Source organism: Heptranchias perlo, chromosome 39 (genome assembly GCF_035084215.1).
Source record: "Heptranchias perlo isolate sHepPer1 chromosome 39, sHepPer1.hap1, whole genome shotgun sequence".
NCBI lineage: Eukaryota > Metazoa > Chordata > Chondrichthyes > Hexanchiformes > Hexanchidae > Heptranchias > Heptranchias perlo.
In genome coordinates, this window is record NC_090363.1 from 4,888,142 (window position 1) to 4,915,195 (window position 27,054).

Below are 27,054 nucleotides of genomic sequence, written 5' to 3' on the forward strand. Positions count from 1 at the left end.
GACCCCCTTTGATCTCCGACCCTGAGATGACCCCTGCCCCTACCCACTGATGACTGACCCTCCCCCCCCACGATGATTGACCCCGCCCACCGATGACTGGCAGCCCCTGATGACTGGCCCAACCCTCCCAATGACTGACACCACCTCATGACTGATCCCCCGGTGACCCCCGACCACCCCCCCGCCCCCGGTGACCCCCAACCCCGCTCCCCCACCTAACACTTACCTGACCACATCCTCTTCCTTCCTCTTCTCCCGTCTGACTGTGAGTCGGCCTGTCAATCAGACCGGTCTGTCGGGCGGGACACGTAAAAATAACTACGTTCTTACGTCAAAATCATAAGGACATCCGTCCTTCCGGGTTTCCCATCAGGAATTCCACCGCCCCCCCCCCCCCCCGGCCCCTTTCTGGGCTCTAGGCTAAAATCATGCCCCCTGCTTTTGTTACCTCCAGACGCGACTATTCCAATGCTCTCCTGGCCGGCCTCCCAGCTTCCACCTTCCTTAAACGTCAGTTCAATCAAAACTCTGCTGCCCGTATCCTAAATCGCACCAAGTCCCATTCACCCATCACCCCGGTGCTCGCTGACTTACATTGGCTCCCCATCTGGGACCGCCTCGAATTTAAAATTCTCATCAAATCCCTCCATGGCCCTCTCCCCTCCCTATCTCTGTGACCTCCTCCAGCCCTACAACCCTCCGAGATCTCTGCACTCGTCCAACTCTGGCCTCTTGCGCATCCCCGATTTCCATCGCTCCACCATTGGCGGCCGTGCCTGGGCCCTAAGCTCTGGAATTCCCTCCCTAAACCTCTCCTCCTCTCTCTCCTCCTTTAAGACCCTCCTTAAAATCTATGTCTTTGACCGAGCTTTTGGTCACTTGTCCCAATATCTCCTTATGTGGCTCAGTGTCAAATTTTGTCCGATAATCGTTCCTGCTGATGTCTGAAAGGGCTCGGGGGTGGGTGGGGGTCGATAGTGGGGGGGTGGGGAGGAGGATCCCCTGTGGTGACGATGTAATGTGCCATTCCTGCGTGACTCGCTCAGACATTTCAGGGAGATGGGCAGTAACTGAGTCACAGACTCGACCGGCTCCGTGTGTCCTCCCAAACCTGTTGCTGTTATAAATGGGCCATTATCCAGTCCATCAGGGGCTGTTAACTGATGGGCCAGTGATTGACTGTGCTCTGATTGTGTGACTAATAGTTTCACTGTACCGCTCCTCACCGGTGTGTAAATCTGTCTGACTTCTGCGTGTTTATTCGTCTTACCGCTTTTCATTGTTCGAATTAGATATTTAAAAAAAACATATGTGTACACTCACAAGGAAAGGTCAGCGACCTGACACGTTAAGTCTTGTTAACTCGACTATTTCCCTGAGACTTTTTTCCCTGGAGAGTAGGAGGTTTAGGGGTGATCTTATAGAAGTCTATAAAATAATGAGGGGCATAGATAAGGTAGATAGTCAAAATCTTTTCCCAAAGGTAGGGGAGTCTATAATGAGGGGGCATAGATTTAAGGTGAGAGGGGAGAGATACAAAAGGGTCCAGAGGGGTAATTTTTTCACTCAAAGGGTGGTGAGTGCCTGGAACGAGCTGCCAGAGGCAGTAGTTGAGGCGGGTACAATTTTGTCTTTTAAAAAGCATTTGGACAGTTACATGGGTAAGATGGGTATAGAGGGATATGGGCCAAGTGCAGGCAACTGGGACTAGCTTAGCGGTGTAAACTGGGCGACATGGACATGTTGGGCCGAAGGGCCTGTTTTCATGTTGTAAACTTCTATGATTCTATTCTATACCAATGCTCTCTTGGCCACCCTCTTTTCACTTCCCCCCTCCGTAAATTTGAGCTCATCCAAAAATCGAATTCTGGCCTCTTGCACATCCCCGATTTCCATCGCTCCACCATTGGCGGCCGTGCCTTCAGTTCCCTGGGCCCTAAGCTCTGGAATTCCCTCCCTAAACCTCTCCACCTCTCTCTCCTCCTTCAAGACACTCCTTAAAACCTACCTCTTTAACCAAGCTTTTGGTCGCCTGTCCTAATATCTCCTAATGTGGCTCGGTGTCAAATTTTGTTTGGTAATCACTCCCGTGAAGCGCCTTGGGACGTTTTACTACGTTAACGGTCCTATATAAATGCAAGTTGTTGTGTTTCTCTCTCCGCGGATGCTGCCTAACACGCTGAGAATTTCCAGAACTTTCTGTTTCTAGTTCAGGTTTTCGATTTCAGATTTCCAGCATCTGCAGCATTTTGCTTTTGTTGCACTCATCTGGTGCCTGAGAGGGTGGGGGAGATGATGCCCTCAGACCTCTGTCAATGGTCCTGTGAGCTTCCAGCTACCTACCTCTTTGACCAAGCTTTTGGTCACCTATCCCAGTATCTCTTCATGTGGCTCGGTGTCAATTTTTGTCTGATAATCGCTCCTGTGAAGCACCTTGGGGCATTTTACTACGTTAAAGGCGCTATATAAATGCAAGTAGTAGTAGTAGTTGTTGTTGTTGTAGTAGTAGTAGTAGTAGTAGTAGATGAAGTTGCCATTTGGACCATTTTAGCTCACCCACCAAGTGACAGGCTGGAGCGTGTTAGGATAGCTCTGATGCAGCCCTGTTGGTTTGAGTCGTGGCTCTGAGCCTCTAAACATAAGAACATAAGAAATAGGAGCAGGAGTAGGCCATACGGCCCCTCGAGCCTGCTCCGCCATTCAATAAGATCATGGCTGATCTTCGACCTCAACTCCACTTTCCCGCCACGATCCCCATATCCCTTGACTCCCTTAGATTCCAAAAATCTATCCATCTCAGCCTTGAATATACTCAATGACTGAGCATCCACAGCCCCCTGGGGTAGAGAATTCCAAAGACTCACAACCCTCTGAGTGAAGAAATTCCTCCTCATCTCAGTCTTAAATGGCCCATCCCTTATCCTGAGACTATGCCCCCTAGTTCCAATCTCTCCAGCCAGGGGAAACAGCCTCTCAGCATTTACCCCGTCTAGCTCCCTCAGAATCTTATAAGTTTCAATGAGATCACCTCTAATTCTTTTAGGCCCATTCTACTCAATCTCTCCTCAGAGGACAACCCTCTCATCCCAGGAGTCAATCTAGTGAACCTTCATTGCACCGCCTCTAAAGCAAGTATATCCTTCCTTAGATAAGGAGAAGGAAGGTTTCAAGTTTGACCTCCAGTCTGCACTGATCGCTGCCATGGCCACACAAGAGCCATTATAATTGGCCTCAATGCCCTTGGGCCAGGGAGGCAAAAAAATGAAGATCAGGCTGGGTTCCCACTGCCGGTCTTTACGAGCTGGCACTCGGTGGGAAAGTGTGTGTGTAGCGTGAAAGTCCAAGGCAACTCTGTGCACTGCTCCTGTTGGGCCGCACTGCGAGTCCTGGTTCAGTCCTGGTCACGTGAGGTACAAATGAAGCATCCGAGGTCTGAAATCGGCGTTGAGGAGGGTCACGATGTTGATCCTTGGTTTCAAGGGACTGAGTTACGAGGAAAGGTTTGGTAAACTCGGACTCTTGACCTCGAAGGAAGGGAATGGAAGGGGACCTTATGGAGATGCCAGGGTGAAAGGAAAGGTTAATCCTGAGCAGCATTTCAAGCTGAACCACGACAACAACAGCGAGCATTTATATAACGTCTTTAACCTAGTAAAACATCCCAAGGGGCTTCACAGGAGCGATTATCAGACAGAATTTGACACCGAGCCACATAAGGAGATATTAGGACAGGTGACCAAAAACTTGGTCAAAGAGGTAGGTTTAAAGGAGCATCTTAAAGGAAGAGAGAGGCGGAGAGATTTTAAGGAGGGAATTCCAGAGTTTAGGACCTCGGCAGCTGAAGGCACGGCCGCCAACGGTGGGGCGATGGAAATCGGGGCTACGCAAGAGGCCAGAATTGGAGCAGCGCGGAGATCTCGGAGGGTTGTAGGGCTGGAGGAGGTTACAAGGATAGGGAGAGGGCGAGGCCATGGAGGGATTTGAACGCAAGGATAAGAATTTTAAAACCGAGGTGTTCCCAGACCGGGAGCTAATGTAGATCAGCGAGCCACAGGGTGAATGGGACTCGGTGCGAGTTTGGATGAGCTCAAATTTATGGAGGGTGCAAAGTGGGAAGGAGAGCATTGGGATAGTCGAGTCTAAAGCTATTAAAGGCATGGATGAGGGTTTCAGCAGCAGATGAGCTGAAGCAGGGGCAGAGACAGGCACTTTTTAGCATCTGCAACGTCCCTTGGGACATTTTCCTATGTTAAAGGTGCTTGTTGGGGACGTTTTACTACATTAAAGGCGCTATATAAATGCAAACTGTTGTTGCTTAGAACATAAGAACATAAGAAATAGGAGCAGGAGTAGGCCAATTGGCCCCTCGAGCCTGCTCCGCCATTTAATAAGATCATGGCTGATCTGATCCTAACCTCAAATCTAAATTCATGTCCAATGTCCTGCCCGCTCCCCGTGCTTCTTCCACACAGACCTGGGATGAAACCTTCCTGGCTGAGTGCCGCACTGGGCAGTACACTCACTAACCGAGTGCACTTCAAAGCAATAACCGATTGACTCCGACCCATTCTACACCGCAGCTTTCAACAACAGGACCCTGGTGACCGGCTGTGAGATATTTACACTGGCTGGATACCAGCAGATTGTCAAACAATCACCAGATTACAATTTACAATGGGGAGAGTGACGAGAAATTGACACACTTAAACCCAAGACAATTACTTTCAGCTTTCAGAAGCCAGGGTAAAGTGACACTCTCTCTTTTAAAGGAGCGGTGTCCTTGGGGAAGCACGATAGCATCTTTGCAAGTGGCGTCATTCCGATGTGATTTGCACTACTACGTGCGTGTGAACAAAGAAATGAAACTGCGACTCCCATTTCCTTAACAAAGATAGTGCCTTGCATTTACACAGCGGTTTTCACGACCTCAAGACAGCCCAAAGCGCTTTAATGCCAATGAAGTACTTTAGAAGTGTCTTAATGCAGGAAACGCGGCAGTCAATTTACACACAGCAAGATCCCACAAACAGCAATGTGATATTGACCAGATAATCTGTTTTTTACTCCTTTAAGATGCTCCTTAAAACCTACCTCTTTGACCAAGCTTTTGGTCACCTGTCCTAATATCTCTATATGTGGCTCGGTGTCAAATTTTGTTTGATAATCGCTCCTGTGAAGCGTCTTCTTAAAGGCACCATATAAATACAAGTTGTTGTTGTGAGAAAAAACAATGGACGGTAAGGCGGAGCATGAGATATTAGGAGGGGGGTCACCAAAAGATTGGTCAAAGAGGAGGGTTCTACGGTCTTAAAGGAGGAGAGAGAGGGTGGAGAGGTAAAGGCCCCATCTTCTCTCTCAGGTGGACGTAAGAAATTCAATGGCGCTATTCAAAGTAGAGCGGGGTGGGTTGGGGGGCTGTTGGGGGATCTCCCCGTGTCCTGGCAAAGATTAATCCCTCAGCCAACGCCACCAAAAACAGATTAACTGGTTATTTATCTCATTGCAGTTTGTCGGAACTTGCTCTGCACAAAATGGCTGCCGTGCCTCGCTATGTTACAACATTGACTACACTTCAAAAGTTCTTAATTGGCTGTGAAGCGGTTCAGGATGTCCTAAAGGTGAGAAAGGTGCGATATAAATGTTAAGTTCTTTCTTCCTTTATATCTTTGGCATCAGAAAGAAGGAAAGCAATTGCATTTATATAGCGCCTTTCATGACCGCAGGATGCCATTAAGGCAGAAAGAGAGAAACTATTCGCTCTGGTGGGGGATTCCAGAACAAAGGCCGTTCAGGGGTGATGTCAGGAAGCGTTTCTTCACACAAAGGGTGGTGGAAATCTGGAACTCTCGCCCAGCTGTTGAGGCTGGGGGTCAATTAAAAAAGTTTCAAAACTGAGATTGATAGATTTTTGTTAGGGTATCAAGGGTTACCCAGAGAGGGTAAATGGAGTTAAGATGTAGATCAGCCATGATCTAATTGAATGGTGGAACAGGCCCAAAGAGCTGAATGGCCTCCTTCTGCTCCCATGTTCAGTAGGACGTGTGACTAACATATAACATCACGTGATATTTAACAGATAATTCCCTCTGCAGCCTCTTGGTTTGGTAAAGCTCAGACCCTCTCTTGTATTGGTAGAAATCATATCAGGCTGGTGCCCATTCAAGTTTGTGCTGGCAGAAGTGGGCTTTAAAAAAATTAGTCCTTTGTGTTTTGCCCCAATTTTCTCCCCTCCTCTAAATAAAGACTTGCATTTATATCATGCGTTTCATGGCCTCGGGACTTCCCAAAGCATTTTAAAGCCAATGAAGTAATTTTGAATTGTAGTCACTGTCGTAGTTTAGCAGCCAATTTGTGCACAGCAAGATCCCACAAACAGCAACGTGATAATGTCCAGATAATCTATTTTAGTGATGTTGGTTGAGAGATAAATATTGGCCAGTGCATCGGGGAGAACTCTCCCGCTCTTCTTCGATATACTGCCGTGGGATCTTTTACGTCCACCTGAGAGGGCAGACGGGGCCACGGTTTAACGTCTCATCCAAAAGACAGCACCTCCGACAGTGCAGCGCTCCCTCAGTATTGCACTGGGAGTGTCAGCCTGGATTTTGTGGTCAAGTCTCTGGAGTGGGACTTGAACCCATGACTTTCTGGCTCAAGAAGATGAGAGCACTACCCACCGAGCCACAGCTGACACTTAAGTCTTGCACCCAATCCTGCTCAAAGATAACAAGTGGTAACTGTTCCAGAAAAGCAGGTTATATTACACAATAATCATCTTATGGCTTGGTTCAGCTGGCAGCACTCTTTGGGGGGAGGGGGAGGTCGAACCCCACAAAACCATGTGAGTTCGAGTCCCACTTTGCAACATTGATACGCCATTGCAGTACTGCGGGAATGGTGCATTGTCGGAGGTACCATCCTTCAGTGAGACATTGAACAGACCCCCTCGATCTCCCTGTCCTTGTGATGTTAAAGATTCCTATGGAATACGCCGGGTGTCCTCGCTAAAATTTCTCCCTCAACTAACACCACCCAAAAAACAGGTCATTCATCTCATGGCTGTTGTGGGATCTTGCTGTACATAAATTGGCAGTAACATTTACATACTGACAACAGTTGCTGCACACACACTCACACACACCCTCACCCACCCCCTTACACACATGCACCCACACTCAGGCACACACACAGACACAGACACAAGCACACACACACACACACACCCTTACACACACACACATGCACCCACACTCAGGCACACACACAGACACAGACACAAGCACACACACACACCCACCCCCTTACACACACACACATATGCACCCACCCCTTACACACACGCACACACACCCTTACACACACACACCCCCACCCACCCCCTTACACACACACACATGCACCCACCCCTTACACACACACACACCCCCACCCACCCCCTTACACACACACATACACATGCACCCACCCCTTACACACACACACCCCCTTACACACACACACACACACACACACACACCCTTACACACACACAGGCACAGACACACATGCATGCACCCCTTACACACACACATGCACCCACCCCTTACACACACGCACACACACCCTTACACACACACCCCCCCACCCACCCCCTTACACACACACACACATGCACCCACCCCTTACACACACGCACACACACCCTTACACACACACACCCCCACCCACCCCCTTACACACACACACACATGCACCCACCCCTTACACACACACACACCCTTACACACACACACACCCTTACACACACACAGGCACAGACACACATGCATGCACCCCTTACACACACACAGGCACCCACCCACCCCCTTACACACACACACACATGCACCCACCCCTTACACACACACAGGCACCCACCCACCCCCTTACACACACAGGCAGAGATTTACACACACACACACACACACTCACCCATCCCCTTAACACATGCACAGGCACACAAACACACACACACATACAGCCACCCACCCCCTTAACACACACACACACACACAGAGGTTAGATGCTCTTTGTAGTGATGGAATGGCAGATGTTAAGCTTTTGGGATGCTGGTACCTCAGTGATCAGCTGAAAATGCCCTTGGCCAGATTTCCCATTGTCATGCAGGCATCAAGTCAAAAGCCCAGAGAAAGAGGGCTGATTGACAGCTCTTGATGTTGTGCGACAGATAAGATGAGAAACACCTTCAAAGAGACAATGAGGCTCTGCTGCTGATTAAACAGAGAGCCTCTCGACCTTCCTTCTCTGCCCTACCAAGAACTTAAAAGTAATTAACGAGTGCTCAGAGACAAAGGAGAGAACTTGGACCCATTCCTTCCCATTTGTCTCTCGCCTTTGTTCCACTTCCTATCGCAATTTCGACGCTCCCAAACATTTCATAATTCCAAGGCCAATGGCAATGGGGAGATTCTAAGACTCTACTTTCTTTTTACCCCTAATTTTGTTCTATTGATTCCCACTTTCAGTATTGTAAGTACATGAGGGAGAAAGGAATAGAAGGATATACTGATAGGGTGAGATGAAGTAGGGTAGGAGGAGGCTCGTGTGGAACATAAACACTGGCATGGACCAGTTGGGCTGAATGGCCTGTTTCTGTGCAGTAAATACTGTGTAACGCTATGCAATATAGATGAGGTGACATCAGTGGCGACAAGGATTACCACCTCAAGATGGCAGATGGAACTTTCCGAGGCCCCGATCCGCTGGTGGGGCCTCGTATTACGGTGGACGTCTCTCGGGACCATTGCGGGCACATTGCCGAAGATCTCCCGCTAAGCCGCTCGCTTTGTGCCGCTGGTGTGGTGTATCTGGAAATCATAACCATATGTTCTTTTCTTACCTCGTTCCACCAGAGCCGCCACCAGTAATCGGAGATGACTACCTACTGTGGCATTATAGAATGATACAGCACAGAAGGAGGCCGTTTGGTCCCTCGTGCCTCTTTTGAAAGAGCTAACCAATTAATCTCACTCCCCCCTGCACTTTCCCCCATAGCCCTGCAAATGTTTCCTTTTCAAATATTTATCCAATTCCCCTTTTGAAAGTTACTATTGAATCTGCTTCCACCGCCCTTTCAGGCAGCGCATTCCAGATCATAACAACTCGCTGCGTGGTGCGAATGTGGAACTCGCTACCGCATGGAGTAGTTGAGGCAAAACACACAGATGGGTTTAAGGGGCAAGTAGCTAAGTGCATGAGGGAGAAAGGAATAGAAGGATATGTTGATGGGGTTAGATGAAGAGGGATGGGAGGAGGCTCGTGTGGAGCTTAAACACCGGCATGGACCTGTTGGGCCGAATGGCCTGTTTCTGTGCTGTAAAATTCTATGTAAAGAAAATTCTCCCCTCTGGTTCTTTTGCCAATTACCTTAAATCTGTTTTCTGGTTACCGACTCTCCTGCTTCTGGAAACAGTTTCTCTTTATTTACTCTGTCTTCATGATTTTGAAAACCTTTGCTTAACCTTCATTCCTCTAAGGAGAACAATCCCAGCTTCTCCAGTCCCTCTACACAATTAAACCCATGGTTTTTTTCCTCCCGATGACTGTTTCTGGGGCTGCTGGACTCAGCGGATCGTTCCCCGACCTCAGGGTAGGTCTGAAGTCAGAAAATTGGACCTGCTCCATCAGCCAAGTTTCAATAAAACTGGCCTCCGAGACGACCAGGTGACTGCGTGCAGGCAACACTGGGCAATGAAGACAGTCACTGTCAACGTCAGAAAGTTCATCTGAGTTTTATTGTTAATGTACGTCCATCCCTCTCTGCTGCGGTTGATTAAGGGTTGCCAACCCTCCAGGGTTGTCCTGGAGTCTCCAGGAATTAAGGATTAATCTCCAGGACACTGCTGCGAACAAATCACCCGGGAGAAAAATCATAGGGGGCATTAAAATTTTCTTTGAGCATTTTTATTTATTAGTTATAAAAATATTGGAGATGGGGAGGGGGATGTTTGACTGGGGGGGAGGAGGCAGTTGGAGGCGGGAGGCCATGTGATGAAACCTCCAGGAATATGTCCAACCAGAGTTGGCAACCCTAACGGATGGAGGGGCGACTGATGTTGGATTGGAGAATGGAGCAACTGTTGGACTGAGCGTTGGAGTAGCCCATGGACGGACGGTTAGAGTGACCATTGATTGGTTAAGGAGTTGGTAGGTTTTGGAATTTCCTTCCCTGGTTTATGGTTTTTTTTTTATTTTTGAAAAATATATCCCCCTTCTCACGAAGGCTTCAATTCTGGATGGGCCAAGCCCTTACTGCGGACTCTCTGGGACCTTCGCCAGGTGAGAATCCGGCACAGGGTGAGCTCAGGTAGCAGATGGGTGGCCTCTCAGCCGTGCCTAGTCCTTGCTCGCCTGGGCGTCGGTATGTTCACACTTTCCAGCGACAGTTCTTGGCTAGTGATCAGGAGCGGGGACCCGGGATGATTTCCTCCCTCCCTAATGCAGGTACGCTGCGGCCGATACTGGCGTCCCAACTAGCACCACCGCCCCAGATGGGATCAGTTTAATTCAGCACATGCTGGGGACTGAAGCCTGAGACCGTCCCAGGACTATGTGCGCGGCTCAGTGGTGCACCATACAGCGCAGTTACCACTGCAGCCACTTGGATGGGGAGAGGGGAGGAGCTCTAACAATTGTAACGAAGCAGCAGGGTGAATTTCCTTAAGGGTCTCACCCACTCCACTGCTGTAACTTACGCGTGTAAAACCGCAGTTTCCGGCGAACGGCAGCGGAGAGGGGAATAACCCCCTGTGGAAATTCACCCCCCAATATTTCCAATCACAACAGTGCCTCGCTCGACCATGTTTCAAAGCAGTGGAAAGGGCTTTGCCATCGATGGACTCTCTTCAAAGCTGTGCTCAGGATGAGCTTCGGCTGCGTCGAGGTGCTAGTCGCGTTTGCCGGATGAGACGACTCGGAGGACAGAGCTGTCGAACAGTGGGTTATGAATCTCCATCTCTCCCGTCTGGATGGAGAACAAAAGGTTACAGTCATAAGGACATAAGAACATAAGGAATAGGAGCAGGAGTAGGCCATAGGGCCCCTCGGGCCTGCTCCGCCATTCAATAAGATCATGGCCGACCTTCGACCTCAACTCCACTTTCCCGCCCTATCCTCATATCCCTTGATTGCCTTAGTGTCTAAAATTCTATCGCTCTCAGTCTTCAATATACTCAACGACTCAGCATCCACAGCCCTCTGGGGTAGAGAATTCCAAATATTCACGACCCTCTGAGTGAAGAAATTCCTCCTCATCCCAGTCCTAAATGGCCGACCCCTTATCCTGAGACCATGTCCCTCAGTTCTGGACTCTCCAGCCAGAGGAAACAGCCTCTCAGCATCTACCCTGTCAAGCCCCCTTAGAATTTTATATGTTTCAATGAGATCACCTCTCATTCTTCTAAACTCCAGAGAGTAGAGACCCAATTTACTCAATCTTTCCTCACAGGATGACCCTCTCATCCCAGAAATCAAACTAGCGAACCTTCGTTGCACCGCCTCTAAGGCAAGTATATCCTTCCTTAGATAAGGAGACTAAAACTGCACACTGTACTCCAGGTGTGGTCTCACCAAAGCCAGTCGCTGCAGTGAATAGAAGGCAACAATGGCGATTTGTAACCCGCCCCTCATGTGGAAGAGCATCTCCGAGCACAGCTCTGGTCAAGAGAGAAACCATTTGCTTTAATATAAGGGTAAATATTCCACTGCCCGCGGAGAGCATGTTGCATACCCCCAGTCCATGATTTTCCGTTCATCAATTTCCTGGATCGCGTTTCTGGTGTGTGTTGGGAGGACTGAGGCAGAAACTTTTCCCCAATTGCAAGCATATCACTTCTCTCAGAAACAGCCTAAAGTGAACTGCACTGAGCACCTTTCATGGGTGGAGACGACAGCCATTTCGCAATGGCCAGTTCATCTGTTTTTTTGGTGGCATTGCTTGAACGAGGAATGTTGGCCAGGATGCTGTGAGAACTCTCTTCTCTTCTTCGAATTAATGCCATGGGGGTATTTAACACTCAATCTGAGCCATTTTAACCTCAACCTGAGCCATTTTAACCTCAAGCTGAGCTATTTTCACCTCACGTCGATGACACGAAGATCGGCAGCATTGTAAACAGTGTAGACGGAAGCATAAAATAATAGAGAGATATTAATAGATTAAGTGAATGGCCAAAACTATGGCAAATGGATTTCGATGTAGGCAAGTGTGAGGTCAGCCACTTTGGACCTAAAAAGGATAGATCAGAGTATTTTACAAATGGTGAAAAGCTTGAAACAGTGGAGGTCCAAAGAGACTTAGGGGTCCATGTACATAAATCATTAAAATGTCATGAACAGGTACAGAAAATAATCAAAAAGGCTAAAGGAATGCTGGCCTTTATATCCAGAGGACTAGAATACTAGGGGCTATGCAACAGCCATACAAAAAATGCAAACAAAGCACGGGGGTTCATTTCTAGCGGGATAGAATTGGGAAGCAGGGACATTATGTTAAACTTGTATAGAACCTTGGTTAGAACACACTTGGAGTTCTGTACACAGTTCTGGTTTTCATATTACAAAAAGGATTATAGAGGCACTGGAGAAGATGTAAAAAAGATTTACAAGGATGATACCAGAGTTGAAAGGTTATATCTATCAGGAAAGATTGAACAGGCTGGGGCTCTTTTCTCTAGAAAAGAGAAGGCTGAGGGATGATATAATAGAGGTTTCTAAAAATTTGAAGGGGTTTGATAGGGTAGACGTGGAGAAGATGTTTTCACTTGCGGGGGAATCCGAAACTAGGGGCAATAAATATAAGATAGTCACTAATAAATCCAATAGGGAACTCAGGAGAAACTTCTTTACTCAGAGAGTGGTGAGAATGTGGAACTCACTACAACATGGAATGGTTGAGGTGAATAACACAGGTGCATTTAAGGGGAAGCTAGATAAGTACATGTGGGAGAAAGGAATAGAAGGATACGCTGGTAGGGTGAGATGAATAAGGAGGGAGGACGCTCGTGTGGAGCATAAACACCAGCATTGACCTGTTGGGCCGAATGGCCAGTATGTCTGCTGTAAATTCTATGTAATTGTATGAAATGATTTACCGGGGCCAGGCCAGGACACTCGTAGACGGTGTATTCCCCGTTTTCATTCTCCGCCTCAGACTCTGTGGACATCTGCTTCACCTGGGCCTCGGATTTACCCCTGGGGTCGAGAATAGACAACAATCGCAGTCAGCTTGTGAGACAAATCATCGCAGCAGCAGCAACAACAACAACAACAACAACTCGCATTTATATAGCGCCTTTAACATAGTAAAACATCCCCAAGGCTCTTCACTGGAGCGATTATCAAACCAAATTTGACACCGAGCTACAAAAGGAGACATTAGGACAGGTGACCAAAAGCTTGGTCAAAGGGGTAGGTTTTAAGGAGCGTCTTAAAGGAGGAGAGAGAGGCGGAGAGGTTTAGGGAGGGAATTCCAGAGCTTAGGGCCCAGGCAGCTGAAGACACAGCCGCCAATGGTGGAGCGAAGGAAATCGGGGATGCGCAAGAGGCCAGAATTGGAGGAGTGGCGAGATCTCGGAGGGAAGTAGGGCTGGAGGAGGTTACAGAGATAGGCCGAGGGGTGAGGCCCTAACAGAGCAGGTTAGGAGAGGTGGCTGAAGGTGAGGTCAGTGCGGTAGGTTTTGAGAGGACTTGTAGCAAAGCGAGGGGTGCCTATGAAGGGAGTTTTAGAGTGCAAGGCCATCATGGCTAGAAGCGTCTTCTCTCCACCCAAATGCTAGATTGGAAAGAAGGGGACACACAAGCAATCCACACTCAGAAGAGTGCAGCATACAACCTGGGATGTAAGGCTGGAGAAGGTTGCAGAGGTATAGGGGAGCAAAGCCATAGAGGAATTTGTAGATGGAGATAAGAATCTTGAAGCCAGCTTATTGGAAGATGGGGAGCCAGTGGATGGGTGAACAGGACTTAGAGCGGGATAAGTTTAGGCAAGAGAGTTGTGGACAAGTTGGAAAATGTGTCAGGTGGAACCGGGAGGCCGTGGAGCAGAGCACTACAGAGATCAAGTCTGGATGTGACCAAGGCACGGATGAAGGTTTTGGTGATGGAAGAGTTTGAAAGAGGGGAACAGGCGGGCAATGTTTGGAAGGTTGGCGCAAGTGGTCTTGGCAATGGACTATAGGTGGGTTTGAAGCTCAGCTCAGGGTTAAGTGGGACAGAAGGGGGATGGCACTGGTCGGGGTGGGGGGGGGGGTGCGATGTGGCGATTCTGGCGAGAATCAAACAGGTTGATACTTGTGCGGAAGTTGAGTGAGGTCAGAATTGGGCTCTTCTGTGATATCTGTATGTGGTTAAATAGCCCGACAACACTTATTGGCTATAATCAATAACAGTCACCTAGATGGGGAGGTACTGTAAGGTGACCATTGCCCATGTTCTCCTACCTCAGGAAGAATTCAATTGCAAGAGTACTTTTTTCAGAGGTGGAACGCACTAAACCTTGAACACAATGGGGGACACTGAGGGAGACACAGATTTAAATCCCCTCCGCCGAGTTCCCTATCTCAGTTGCAGTACTGTGGACAGGTCCTGAGCCGAGACCAAGGACTGGGAGGGAGGGTCATTGTCGACGCACCTCCCAATAGCCCATTTGGAGCAACATAGTCAGAGGCCTGTGAGATGGTCCGGTCCGCACACTCTAAATTGCAGGTCATGTGGGAAGGAGCCAGGGTGGGAGAAAAAAATAATTTTCTTATTTAAAGTGAGAAATAAATGAAAGGGTGGGAGTACTCACTCTTCCATGGCTTGTATGACTTTCTTCTGGTGCTGGTAATGGTGTCTCTGGAGCTTCTTGGCAATCTTCTTGTCAATGAACTGAGAGAGAAAGGAGGGAGACATGAGCTATAGCAGGAGCCTCGTTCCTTCCATTCGGAACATTCAGTGTTCCCGCAGCTGATGTCTGACCACGTTAGAGGTGAAAAAAACTTGCCGTTTGCTTCTCTCTGTGCCGGCTTTGGCTGAGTGGGTAGTCCTCCTGCCTTGAAGTCAAGAGGTTATGGATTCAAGTCCCACTCTAGAGACTTGCACAGAGAATGTAGGCTGATACCTCCACTACCTGTGTACTAATTTATAATACATCCCCTCACCTGTGTACTATACATCATTGGATGTAAAGTGCTTTGTGACATCCTGAGGTCATGAAAGGCACTGTATAAGAAAGACTTGTGTTTATATAGTGCCTTTCAGGACATCCCAAAGCACTTTACAACCAATGAAGTACTTTTGAAGTGTAGTCACTGTCGTAATGTAGGAAATGCGGAGGCCAATTTGCGCACAGCAAGATCCCACAAACAGCAAGAGATAAATGACCAGATAATCTTTTATTTTAGTGATGTTGGTTGAGGGATAATTATTGGCTAGGACACTGGGGAGAACTCCCCTGCTCTTCTTCAAAACAGTGGCCGTGGGATCTATTACGTCCACCCGAGAGGGCTTCGGTTTAACGTCTCACCCGAAAGACGGCACCTCCAACAGCGCAGCGCTCCCTCGGTATTGCACTGGGAGTGTCAGCCTGGATCTTGTGGTCGAGTCTCTGGAGTGGAGCTTGAACCCACGACCTTCAGCCTCAGAGCGCGTGAGCGGCTACCCACTGAGCCACGGATGACACTGTAAATAGTGAGTCTTTCTTTCTGTGGGCCTACAGTTCTATGGTCGGGATAAAGGAGCCGGTTTTAGCAGAGCGACCTCCGACATCGCTATCCTGCGATCCCAACTGCAGGAGCGCCAAAAGTAAAAGCCACTTTAAACCCTCGACCCATCCCTGCCAGGTCCCAGATACAGGACAATGGTGCTGGTAGATTACAGTGATTTAGGTTCATTTGGATGTTAATCAGATGCTGGGGGTTTGGTCTCAGTGTTGCTGCTTTCTTTGTTTGTATAAATGCAGAGCCCATCTTTAACAGGAAGAATTTTTTTTTAAACCATTAGCTGTGTGGGGGCCAACAAATGTTATGATGCAGACTTTCCATTGTGGCTGGAGAAGGTCAGTATGAGCCAACAGTGTGAAAAATTGCATCCCTGGCCTGGGGGGGTGGGGGGGAATGGGGAATGGGGGATACTGACTACTAAGTGTCAGCCAATTGCTCACTCTCGCCTCTGATGCCAGAAAGTCATGGGTTCAATTCCCACTCCAGAGAATTGAACACATCATCTAAGCTGACACTCCCAGTGTGGTACTGAGGGAGTGCTAAACTGTCGCAGGTGCTGTCTTTCAGATGAGATGTTAAGCCCGCCCAGGTGGATGTAAAAGATCCCACGGCCACTACTTCGAAGAAGAGCAGGGGAGTTCTCCCTGGTGTCCTGGGCCAATATTGATCACTCAACCAACATCACTGGTCATTCATTATCTCATTGCGGGTAGGGTTACTGAAGAGGGGTGGGAGGATGCTCATTTGGAGCAACTCTTACGTCCGAAAGACAGCACCTCCGACAGTGCAGTGCTCCCCCAGTACTGCACTGGGGAATATCAGCCTAGATTATGTGCTCAAGTCTCTAGAGTGGTGTTTGACCCCACGATCTTCTAACTCCAAGGCAGAGACGTGCTACTACTGAGCTACGGTTGGTACCTAATATGTGGCTGGCCTCTCGACTGGAGCTGGCCTTTAATTATTTTTAACCAGCATTAACGGACAGAGATTTGGTTCTTTTTCACCGTTCCATCTCCCTCCACTTCCTCCCCAGCTTCCCTTGCCTGATGCATTGGTGCCCGGGGAGCTTACCTGAGGGAGAGGCTGCTTGTTTGCTTCATAGGACATCTTCTGAGTCAATCTCACCTCCTTCTGTAGCCTGCAACAGACCAGACGCTTGTTTTAAGAACCTCCTAAAAAAACAATGAGCCGTAAGCATAGGACGAGGCTGGAAATCTGGACCATCCATAATGGAAAGGCTCTGATTGTCCAGGAGCTGCTGTTAAGCTCAACTAGGGAGTTTCCAACCCTCCAGGATTTCCCTGGAGTCTCCAGGAATTGAAGGTCGATCGCCTGGACACTGCCGCGAGCAACGCTCAGGAGAGAAAGCATAGGGGCATTAAAAAGAAATGTGTGTTTTTTCATTTTCTTTGGATTTCCGTTTATTAATCATAAAAATATTGGAGATGGGGGAATAAAGGCCCGTTTGTCTGCTGGTTAAGAATTGTCCAATCGGGTAACAAAGAGTCTGTTGGCTTTCCAATTGGCCGAGGGAAGGCAGTGCTTGGCGAGGATTGGCCTTTCGGCTGACCAACGGCGGGGGCGTAGGGGTGGGGAGGTTGGAGGTGGGACAGTCATGTGATGAGACCTCCAGGAATACGTCCAAAGAGTTGGCAACCCTAAACTCAACAGTAGGCACAGACTGGCGGGATTTCATCAACCGCCAAAGGGACAACACACAAAATGTGAACTGCTCTTTACTCTGTTCAGGTCCTGACCGACCTGTTGTGCATCTCCAGCATTTTATGTCAAATTTCTAGCATTTGCTATTCTTTTTTTGTTCGCCTTTTACCTAATTTTATGCGTTTGGTGGAGTTGCTACGCTCATTTATTTGCATGTTCGGTGACACTAGTTTTAACGCAAAAATGCAAAGGATTTGAAATTGTCTTTTCCACACTGCCTGAGGAAGGGGAAAGCCCCCGAAAGCTTGTGGGATTAAAAATAAAATCGTTGGACTATAACTTGGTGTTGTAAAATTGTTTACACTAGTTTTAACAGTGGCACATGGTGATGTGACAAAATTCAGCAGGTCACCAATTTAAGGCGTGTAATACAGACTGAGTCCAGGTCCTCATTGTAAAACCAGGAGTGGAGTACAATACAGACTGAGTCCAGGTCCTCATTGTAAGACCAGGAGTGGAGTACAATACAGACTGAGTCCAGGTCCTCATTGTAAGACCAGGAGTGGAGTTGTATACAGACTGAGTCCAGGCTCATTGTAAGACCAGGAGTGGAGTATAATACAGACTGAGTCCAGGTTATTACTGTAAGACCAGGAGTGGAGTGTAATACAGACTGAGTCCAGTCTCATTGTAAGACCAGGAGTGGAGTGTAATACAGACTGAGTCCAGGTTATTAATGTAAGATCAGGAGTGGAATATAATACAGACTGAGTCCAGTCTCATTGTAAGACCAGGAGTGGAGTGTAATACTGACTGAGTCCAGGTTACTACAGTAAGACCAGGAGTGGAGTACAATACAGACTGAGTCCAGGTTATTACTGTAAGACCAGGAGTGGAGTGTAATACAGACTGAGTCCAGGCTCATTGTAAGACCCGGAATGGAGTATAATACAGACTGAGTCCAGGTCCTCACTGTAAGACCAGGAGTGGAGTGTAATACAGACTGAGTCCAGGCTCATTGTAAGACCAGGAGTGGAGTGTAATACAGACTGAGTCCAGGTCCTCACTGTAAGACCAGGAGTGGAGTACAATACAGACTGAGTCCAGGTTACCACTGTAAGAGCAGGATTGGAGTGTAACACAGACTGAGTCCAGGTTATTACTGTAAGACCAGGAGTGGAGTGTAATACAGACCAGCCCCTCGTGTTGAATTTGGGGTTTGTGTGACACCTGCTGGTGTCTGATGGAAGTAAAGGCAGTGACAAATGATTTACAGTTAGCTGTTGCTGAATAAATGAATTGAAGATTAGCGAAGGTTGAATCTGATGTTCAGAATTTTGGTTTAGTTTGAACCGGTTGTGCCTCCTGACATCTTTTACCAGACAGGTCATGAGCTAACAGTTCTTTTAAACACTTTGTTTATTTGTTGTTGAATCTTCTGCTCATCAACGTGGGGGATGTAATGTTGGGGATTGGAATACATCTCATTTCAGGCACTGAATGCTATTTCAGGCACCCCCAGGGCAGGTACAGCACGGGTTAGATACAGAGTAAAGCTCCCTCTACACCGTCCCGTCAAACACTCCCAGGGCAGGTACAGCACGGGTTAGATACAGAGTAAAGCTCCCTCTACACTGTCCCATCAAACACTCCCAGGGCAGGTACAGCATGGGTTAGATACAGAGTAAAGCTCCCTTTACACTGTCCCATCAAACACTCCCAGGGCAGGTACAGCACGGGTTAGATACAGAGTAAAGCTCCCTCTACACTGTCCCATCAAACACTCCCAGGGCAGGTACAGCACGGGTTAGATACAGAGTAAAGCTCCCTCTACACCGTCCCATCAAACACTCCCAGGGTAGGCACAGCATGGGTTAGATACAGAGTAAAGCTCCCTCTACACCGTCCCATCAAACACTCCCAGGGCAGGTACAGCACGGGTTAGATACAGAGTAAAGCTCCCTCTACACTGTTCCATCAAACATTCCCAGGGTAGGCACAGCAAGGGTTAGATACAGAGTAAAGCTCCCTCTACACTGTCCCATCAAACACTCCCAGGGCAGGTACAGGGTTAGATACAGAGTAAAGCTCCCTCTACACTGTCCCATCAAACACTCCCAGGGCAGGTACAGGGTTAGATACAGAGTAAAGCTCCCTCTACACTGTCCCATCAAACACTCCCAGGGCAGCTACAGCATGGTTTAGATACAGAGTAAAGCTCCCTCTACACTGTCCCATCAAACACTCCCAGGGCAGGTACAGCACGGGTTAGATACAGTGTAAAGCTCCCTCTACACTGTCCCATCAAACACTCCCAGGGCAGCTACAGCACGGGTTAGATACAGAGTAAAGCTCCCTCTACACTGTCCCATCAAACACTCCCAGGGCAGGTACAGCATGGGTTAGATACAGAGTAAAGCTCCCTCTACACTGTCCCATCAAACACTCCCTGTCCTGCCCTTGTTCCATCCTCTCTGAAGATTGAGTGAATGTCAGGTACAACTTAATTGGATACAATGTAAAGCCCCCTCTACTCTGCTCAAAGTACGTGGCCCACCTCCAGCCTCAGAGCAGTGCCCCCTTACCACCCCAGTGTGACATTTTCCTAATTCCTTTCTCTGGTCACTCTGGGTGAGATTGACTAATTTGCTCCTGAATTAGTGATGCCTCTGTGCTATGGGCCCAAACCCAACAGGAATTGGAGATGAACGCAATGAATCTCAACGGAAGCTCGAGGAACAGCGCCTCATCTTTCGATTAGGCACTTTACAACCTTCCGGACTCAACATTGATTTCAATAACTTCAGATCATAGACACCGCTCCCATTTTCTTGGACAGCAAGTGCTGATAATGGTTCTGCTGCAATTATTTACATCTCCTCTAGACCCATCTTTTGTTTATTTACATGTCCCATTACCACCCCCCTTTTGCCTTGCACCATCATCCCTTTTGTCATTTAATCACTCCTGCTCTCCACCCTCTCACAGACCTTCCCTTTTGTTCTTTCCTCCCATCCACATCCCCATTCCCTGGCTCCGTACTGATTTATAACCTGTTAAATCTCTAACTTCTTCCAGTTCTGATGAAAGGTCGTCGACCTGAAACCTTAACCCTGTTTCTCTCTCCGCAGAGGCTGCCCTGACCTGCTGCGTGTTTTCCAGCATTTTTCCGTTTTTATTCCAGGATAGAGACTGCCCCGAAATCATTCCTGCCGCACCCTTATATCTGACAGACCAGAGGGATGTTTTCCATCCCATTCACCTGGACTGGATTTGAACCCAAGTCCAAGGGGTGAAATGGACAATGTAGCTGCTCTCCCCTGTTGAGATTCGTCATCGGGCTTCCCTCGGCCTGCTTGGCTCTTCGTCAAACGTAAAAAGCACAAAGCAAGCATAAAAAGAGCATACAACAACAACAACAACAACATGCATTTATATAGCACCTTTAACGTAGTAAAACGTCCCAACAGGAACGATTATTAATCAAAATTTGACACCGAGCCACATAAGGAGATATTAGGACAGGTGACCAAAAGCTTGGTCAAAGAGGTAGGTTTTAAGGAGCGCCTTAAAGGAGGGGAGAGAGGGGGAGAGGTTTAGGGAGGGAATTCCAGAGCTCGGAGCCCAGGCAGCTGAAGGCACGGCCGCCAATGGCGGAGCGATGAAAATCGGAGATGTGCAAAAGGCCAGAATTGGAGGAGCGCAGGGGATCTCGGCGACATTAAAAGCAGCAGGCACTCACCTATACCAGCATAAACCAGCCACAACCAGTCCAAAGAAGCCAGTCACCGTGCAGATGATAACCAGGCCTGGGAAGAGAGGTGAAAAGGAGGGATCGTTAGTGGACAATGGTTCAGCGGGTGAGCTGTGCTCTGTCTACTCAAGCCCTACTTTGCCTGCATCACGGTGCAGCCATGAGATCGTGAAGAATTGGCCGTGATTGAAGGCCATCACCATCCCAGTCAGATCACTGCCAATAGGCTCAGTGCCCTTGGGCCAGGGAGCGGAAACAATTCGTCAGCCTTCCTGACCCAGCGGCCGACCTCTTTCATATCTCCACCATCACATTTCGCCATTAGTTTTATTAAAAAATGGGTTTGTGCCAATACCATCATCCCCAGCATCCCCCCCCCCACTCTCTGTTCTCCCCCTCCACCCCTTCTTAATCCAGACTGGATTCTCGATACCTACTCAGTGAGACCACGTCATTCAGTAATCGCGACGACTCCTTGCGTCCTTCTCTGCTGGGTCCGGTGTGAGTCTCTCCCGTGGTCTCCACTGTGGACGGTGGTTCCTCGGTGCTCTGGGAGGGTCTCGACAAATTCCCGAGGCTGGTGGAACCCCGGCTGTATGTGGAGGTTAGGCGAGGTTCACTGGGGGTTGCTGTCGTAATAATAATAAAAAAATCTCTGTGGTTGCGACTGGCATATCGTGACCTTTGACCTTCACCGCCGTGACCCTTATGAAACTGGTCCACACTTGATGCCTCAATTGATGCCATCAACTGCCAATCAGATCAATTTACGTATCTCAACAGGAAGTAGACGAGTCTCGGACAAAGTAAAGTGAGCGGAGTCAGTGTTCAACTCTGTCCACAAAAGTGCTGAATCTCGGGTACATTGTACAATTTTAGTGGCATATCGTAACATTACACCATTGTTATATACCACTGTGTTATATCACGGGATATAACACGGTGATATACCACTGTATTATATCATGGGGTATAACACGGTGATATACCACTGTATTATATCATGGGGTATAACACGGTGATATACCACTGTATTATATCATGGGGTATAACACGGTGATATACCACTGTATTATATCATGGGGTATAACACGGTGATATACCACTGTATTATATCATGGGGTATAACACGGTGATATACCACTGTATTATAACATGGGGTATAACACAATAATATACCACCATATTATATCAGGAGGGAAAACACAATAATATACCAGTGTATTATACCAGCAGGTGTAACACAATGATATACCACCGTATTATATCAGGAGGTGTAACACAGCAATATACCACTGTATTATATCATGGGGTATAACACGGTGATATACCACTGTATTATATCACTGGGTATAACACAATTATATACCACTGCATTTTATCAGGCAGTATAACACAATAATACACCACTAGATTATATCAGGAGGTATAATACAATAATATACCACTGTATTACATCAGGAGGTGTAACACGATGATATACCACTGTATCATACCAGCAGGTATAACTCAATGATATACCACTGCATTATATCAGGAGGTGTAACACAGCTCTATACCACTCTGTTGTATCACAGGATAATTGTTAGCTTGGCTCAGTACTCTTGCCTTTGACTCAGCAGGTCATTGGTTTAATCACCTACGGCAGGGACTTTACCACATAATCTAGGCTGACATGTAGAGCAGTGCTGACCGAGCACATCGTTGGAAGTGCCGTCCTTTTGGATGAGACATTAAACTGAGGCCCCTCTTCCTGTTCAAGTGAATGCAAAAAAATTCCACGGCATTATTTGAAGAAGAGGAGGAGAGATCTCCCAGTGTCCCGGCCAACGCTTATTGATCAACCAACATGACGGAAAAAGATTAGCTGCTCATTTATCACATTGCCGTTTGTGGGATCTTGCTGTGTGCAAATTGACCAGTGTTTTCTACATTACAACAGTGACTACGCTTCAAAAAAATAATGATTCATTGGCTGTAAAGTACTTTGAGACATCCTGAGGATGTGAAAGGTGCTATATAAATGCAAGTTCTTTCTTTCTGTGGCAGAGGTATAAACTATTGTATTATATTACGACAACAACTTGTATTTATATAGTGCCTTTAACATAGTAAAACTTCCCAAGGCGCTTCACAGGAGCGATTATCAAACAAAATTTGACACTGAGCCACATAAGGAGATATCAGGACAGATGAGGTAAGTTTTAAGGAGCGTCTTAAAGAGGGAGCGAGAGGTAGAGAGGTGGAGAGGTTTAGAGAGGGAATCCCAGAGCTTAGGGCCTAGGCAGCTGCAGGCACGGCCGCCAATCGCACTGATGAAAATCGGGGATGCGCAAAAGGCCAGAATTGGAGGAGCTCAGAGATCTCGGTGGGTTGTAGGGCTAGAGGAAGTTACAGAGATAGGGAGGAGCAAAGCCATGGAGGGATTTGAAAACAAGGATGAGAATTGTAAAATCGAGGTGTTGCTGGAACGGGAGTCAATGTCAGTCATAATACCGTAAAATACCATGGTAGAACAGCCAAGTCAATCCTGCCCTCAACACACCTTCACACATGGTCTCTGGGCTGCAGGGTGCATTGGGTAACGGTCAGCAATGGGAACCCAAGTTGATACATTTACCCACTATAGCCAAGGGTCGCTGAAGCCAACTATAGCAATTGTAGCAATTATATAGGGTGCGGTATGATTAAAGGGTTTGATAGGGTAGATGGAGAGAAACTGTTTCCTCTGGTGGAGGGAGTCCAGAACAAGAGGGTGTAATCTTAAAATTAGAGCTAGGCTCAAATCAGGGGTAATCACAAAGGGTAGTGGAAATCTGGAACTCTCTCCCCCAAAAAAGCCAACAAGGCTGGGGGTCAATTGAAAATTTCAAAACTGAGATTGATAGATTTTTGTTGGGTAAGGGTATTAAGGGTTACAGAACTAAGGCGGGTAGATGGAGTTAAGATACTGATCAGCCATGATCTAATTGAATGGCGGAACAGGCTCGAGGGGCTGAATGGCCTCCTCCTGTTCCTATGCAATCCTAGTGCGGGCCCCAGCCGAGATCAGATAACTCAACACGGGCCGGGGAACACGTCTGGATCCACACCTTGGGGGTGATTTTAAACCCCAAGAACGGGTGGGTTGGGGGCGGGTGGGAGTTGAAAACAGTTGTTTTTTGGGTCGCGACCGCAACCTGGCTTTATTTCCGGGTTTAACGTCGGAGCGTAAAAGTACAGGTTTCCCACTGGGAATGCAAAGCCCGAAAATTTTGCGGTTGCGACCCAAGAAAACAACCATTTTCAACTCCCACCCGCCCCCAACCTGCCCGCTCTTGGGGGTTAAAATCACCCCCCTTTGTCTCCGAGGTCCAGCTTCTCACTGAATGGGCGCACTGAGCCAGCAGAGCGCCCCCCCCCTAGTGGCCGCTTGCTCAGCGGTATCGACAGAGGCCTGGGAGGAGGTTGGCTGCAGGTGGCACCCAGTGGTTGTGTAGCGGAGGACAGGAAAATCTGGAAGAGGTGACCCATCTTCAACAAAGAGAATAAAACCATCTTGGAATAAACTTAACGTCGATGTAGAGAAATTGGTTCTACTTGAGGTTGAGTCCAACATAAGGGGGGCCATGGATACAAGCCAGCAGAATGAAGAATTTCGGAGGAATTTCTTTGCACAGAGAATGGTGAGAATGCAGAGCTCGCTGCCACGTGGAGTGTTTGAAGGATTGATGCACTTAAGGGGAGGCTTGATGCATACACGAGGGAGAAAGGACTGGAGGGATTCGGGGCAGAATAGGAAGAGGTGACTATAAAGAAAGACTTGCATTTATATAGCACCTTTCATGGCCTCGGGATGGTCCCAAAGCTCTTTACAGCCAATGAAGCACTTTTTGACGTGTTGCAATGTAAGAAACGCGGCAGCCAATTTGCGCACAGCAAGATCCCACAAACAGCAATAAGCTAATGACCAAATAATCTGTTTTAGTGGTGTTGGTTGAGGGATTAATATTGGCCAGGACAGCTCCCCTGGTCTTCTTCGAAGTAGTGCTGTGGGATCTTTTATGTCCGCCCGAGAGGTCAGACGGAACCTTAGTTTAATGACTCATCTGAAAGGTGGCATCTCCGACAGTGCAGTACTCCCTCAGTATTGCACTGGAAGTGTCAGCTTGGATTTCGTGCACAAGTGTCTGGAGTGGGCTTGAATCTACTACCTTCTGACTCAGAGGCGAGGGTGCTACCCACTGAGCCAAGACTGACAATTATAATGGGAGGCGGCTTGTGTGGAGTATAAACACCGGCATAGACCAGTTGGGCCGAATGGCCTGTTTCTATGCTGTACATTCCATGTCATCCAATGGGTCGCAGACTAGGAAGGCCTTGGGTTTGCTCTCCGAGTTTGCGTTAGCTGATCACAGGTGGAGGGACAGTGCGGGCACTAGGATTGAGCCTTAGTTGGGATCAGGAGGGGACAAAAATTAACCAGGATTCTCACCCCTGTTCATTATCCGACTGGAAAGGTGGGTGTGGATGTCTGATTAGGTCAGGATCTGGTTCAGCTATGAAGCCAGACCTCAGTCTCCTTCCCCCTCCCCCTTCTCCTCCTCCCCCAGGTAAAGAGGGGAGGCAACTGGTGGCAGAGAGAAAAAGGTCAGTCAGTGTGATGTGACCGTGGGACTGGAACACGTGGGGGCACTGTTGGATTTCCGAACCATTCTCTCATGGAGATTTCTTTTCGAAATCAGTCTTTCTTCAGTTTCCTCCTCTCCTCTCCCTTCCTCTCCTCTCCCCTCTCCTCCCCTCCTCTTCCCTCCCCATCTCCCTCCCCGCCCCCTCACCTCCCCTCCCCTCCCTCCCTCTCTCCCATCTCCCCTCCACTCCTCTCCCCTCCCCTCTGCCCTTTCCTTCCTTCCTCTTCCCTCCCCATCTCCCTTCCCTCCACTCTTCACCTCTCCCCTCCACTCCCCTTCCCTCCCCTCCCATCCCCTCCTCTCCCCTCCACTCCCCTTCCCTCCCCTCCCATCCCTTCCTCTCCACTTCCCTCCTTTCCCCTCCTCTCCTCTCCCCTCTCCTCATTTCCTCTCCCTTCCTCTCCTCTACTCTCTGCTCCCCCTCCTCTCCCCTGCTCTCTGCCCTCCCCTCCTCTCTTCTCCTCTCCTCCTCTCCTCTCCCCTCCCCTTCCCCTCTCCCCTCCCCTCCTCCCCTTTCCTCTCCCCTCCTTCCCTACTGTCTAATTAGTACATTCTCATCCTTGCTATCCCTCCATGGCCTCGCACCCCCCCCCCACCTCCCTATCTCTGTGACCTCCTCCAGCCCTACACCCTCCGAGATCTCTGCACTCCTCCAACTCTGATCACTTGCACATCCCCAATTTTAATTGCTCCACCATTGGCGGCCGAGCCTCTGGAATTTCCTATCTAAACCTCTCCACCTCTCTCTCCTCCTTTAAGATGCTTCTTAAAACCTACCTCTTTGGCCAAACCTTTCTTAATATCTTTTCATGTGGCTCGGTGTCAAATTTTGTCTGATTACGCTCCTGTGAAGCGCCTTGGGGACGTTTTACTATGTTAATGGTGCCGTATAAATGCGCCTTGTTGTTGTTATATTTCTAATAGTCTAAGAGATCCTACTGTTTATCTCATGGTCTATCACTGCCACGGGTCCAAGCTTCTCCACTTTGGTCAATAGCGAGTGGATTATGCCAACGACATCATCGGGTCCTGCAGCTTCCGGGCTCCCACCTGAAACAAGAGTAAAGAAGAAAAGTTCCTCACAATTTCAATCCTATTTTTTAAAAAAAATTTCGGAAGCAAACTTAATCCGGCCATCTGCAGCGGGAAAAACACTGTTTGAAAGGAAGCAATTGGAGAGGACGGGACTGAGATTCCTGGTCGAGCGGATCTAGTGAAAGGCCGGCAT

General features: G+C 48.3%; 1 protein-coding gene across 1 annotated transcript in view; it reads right to left on the reverse strand.

Annotated features, from left to right (window-relative positions):
- Positions 1 to 9,788: 9,788 nt before the first annotated feature.
- Positions 9,789 to 27,054, reverse strand: part of LOC137304886 (neural proliferation differentiation and control protein 1-like) — a 30,886-nt gene continuing 13,620 nt past the window's right edge. Inside the window, exons 3-9 of the mRNA XM_067973679.1 lie at positions 26,766 to 26,876; positions 21,594 to 21,785; positions 21,145 to 21,211; positions 16,812 to 16,878; positions 14,828 to 14,907; positions 13,131 to 13,230; positions 9,789 to 11,002 (exon numbers count right to left, since the gene is read on the reverse strand). Coding sequence (XP_067829780.1) covers positions 10,925 to 11,002; positions 13,131 to 13,230; positions 14,828 to 14,907; positions 16,812 to 16,878; positions 21,145 to 21,211; positions 21,594 to 21,785; positions 26,766 to 26,876 — 695 coding nt within the window. The 3' untranslated portion in view covers positions 9,789 to 10,924. The remainder of the gene's footprint in view (positions 11,003 to 13,130; positions 13,231 to 14,827; positions 14,908 to 16,811; positions 16,879 to 21,144; positions 21,212 to 21,593; positions 21,786 to 26,765; positions 26,877 to 27,054) is intronic.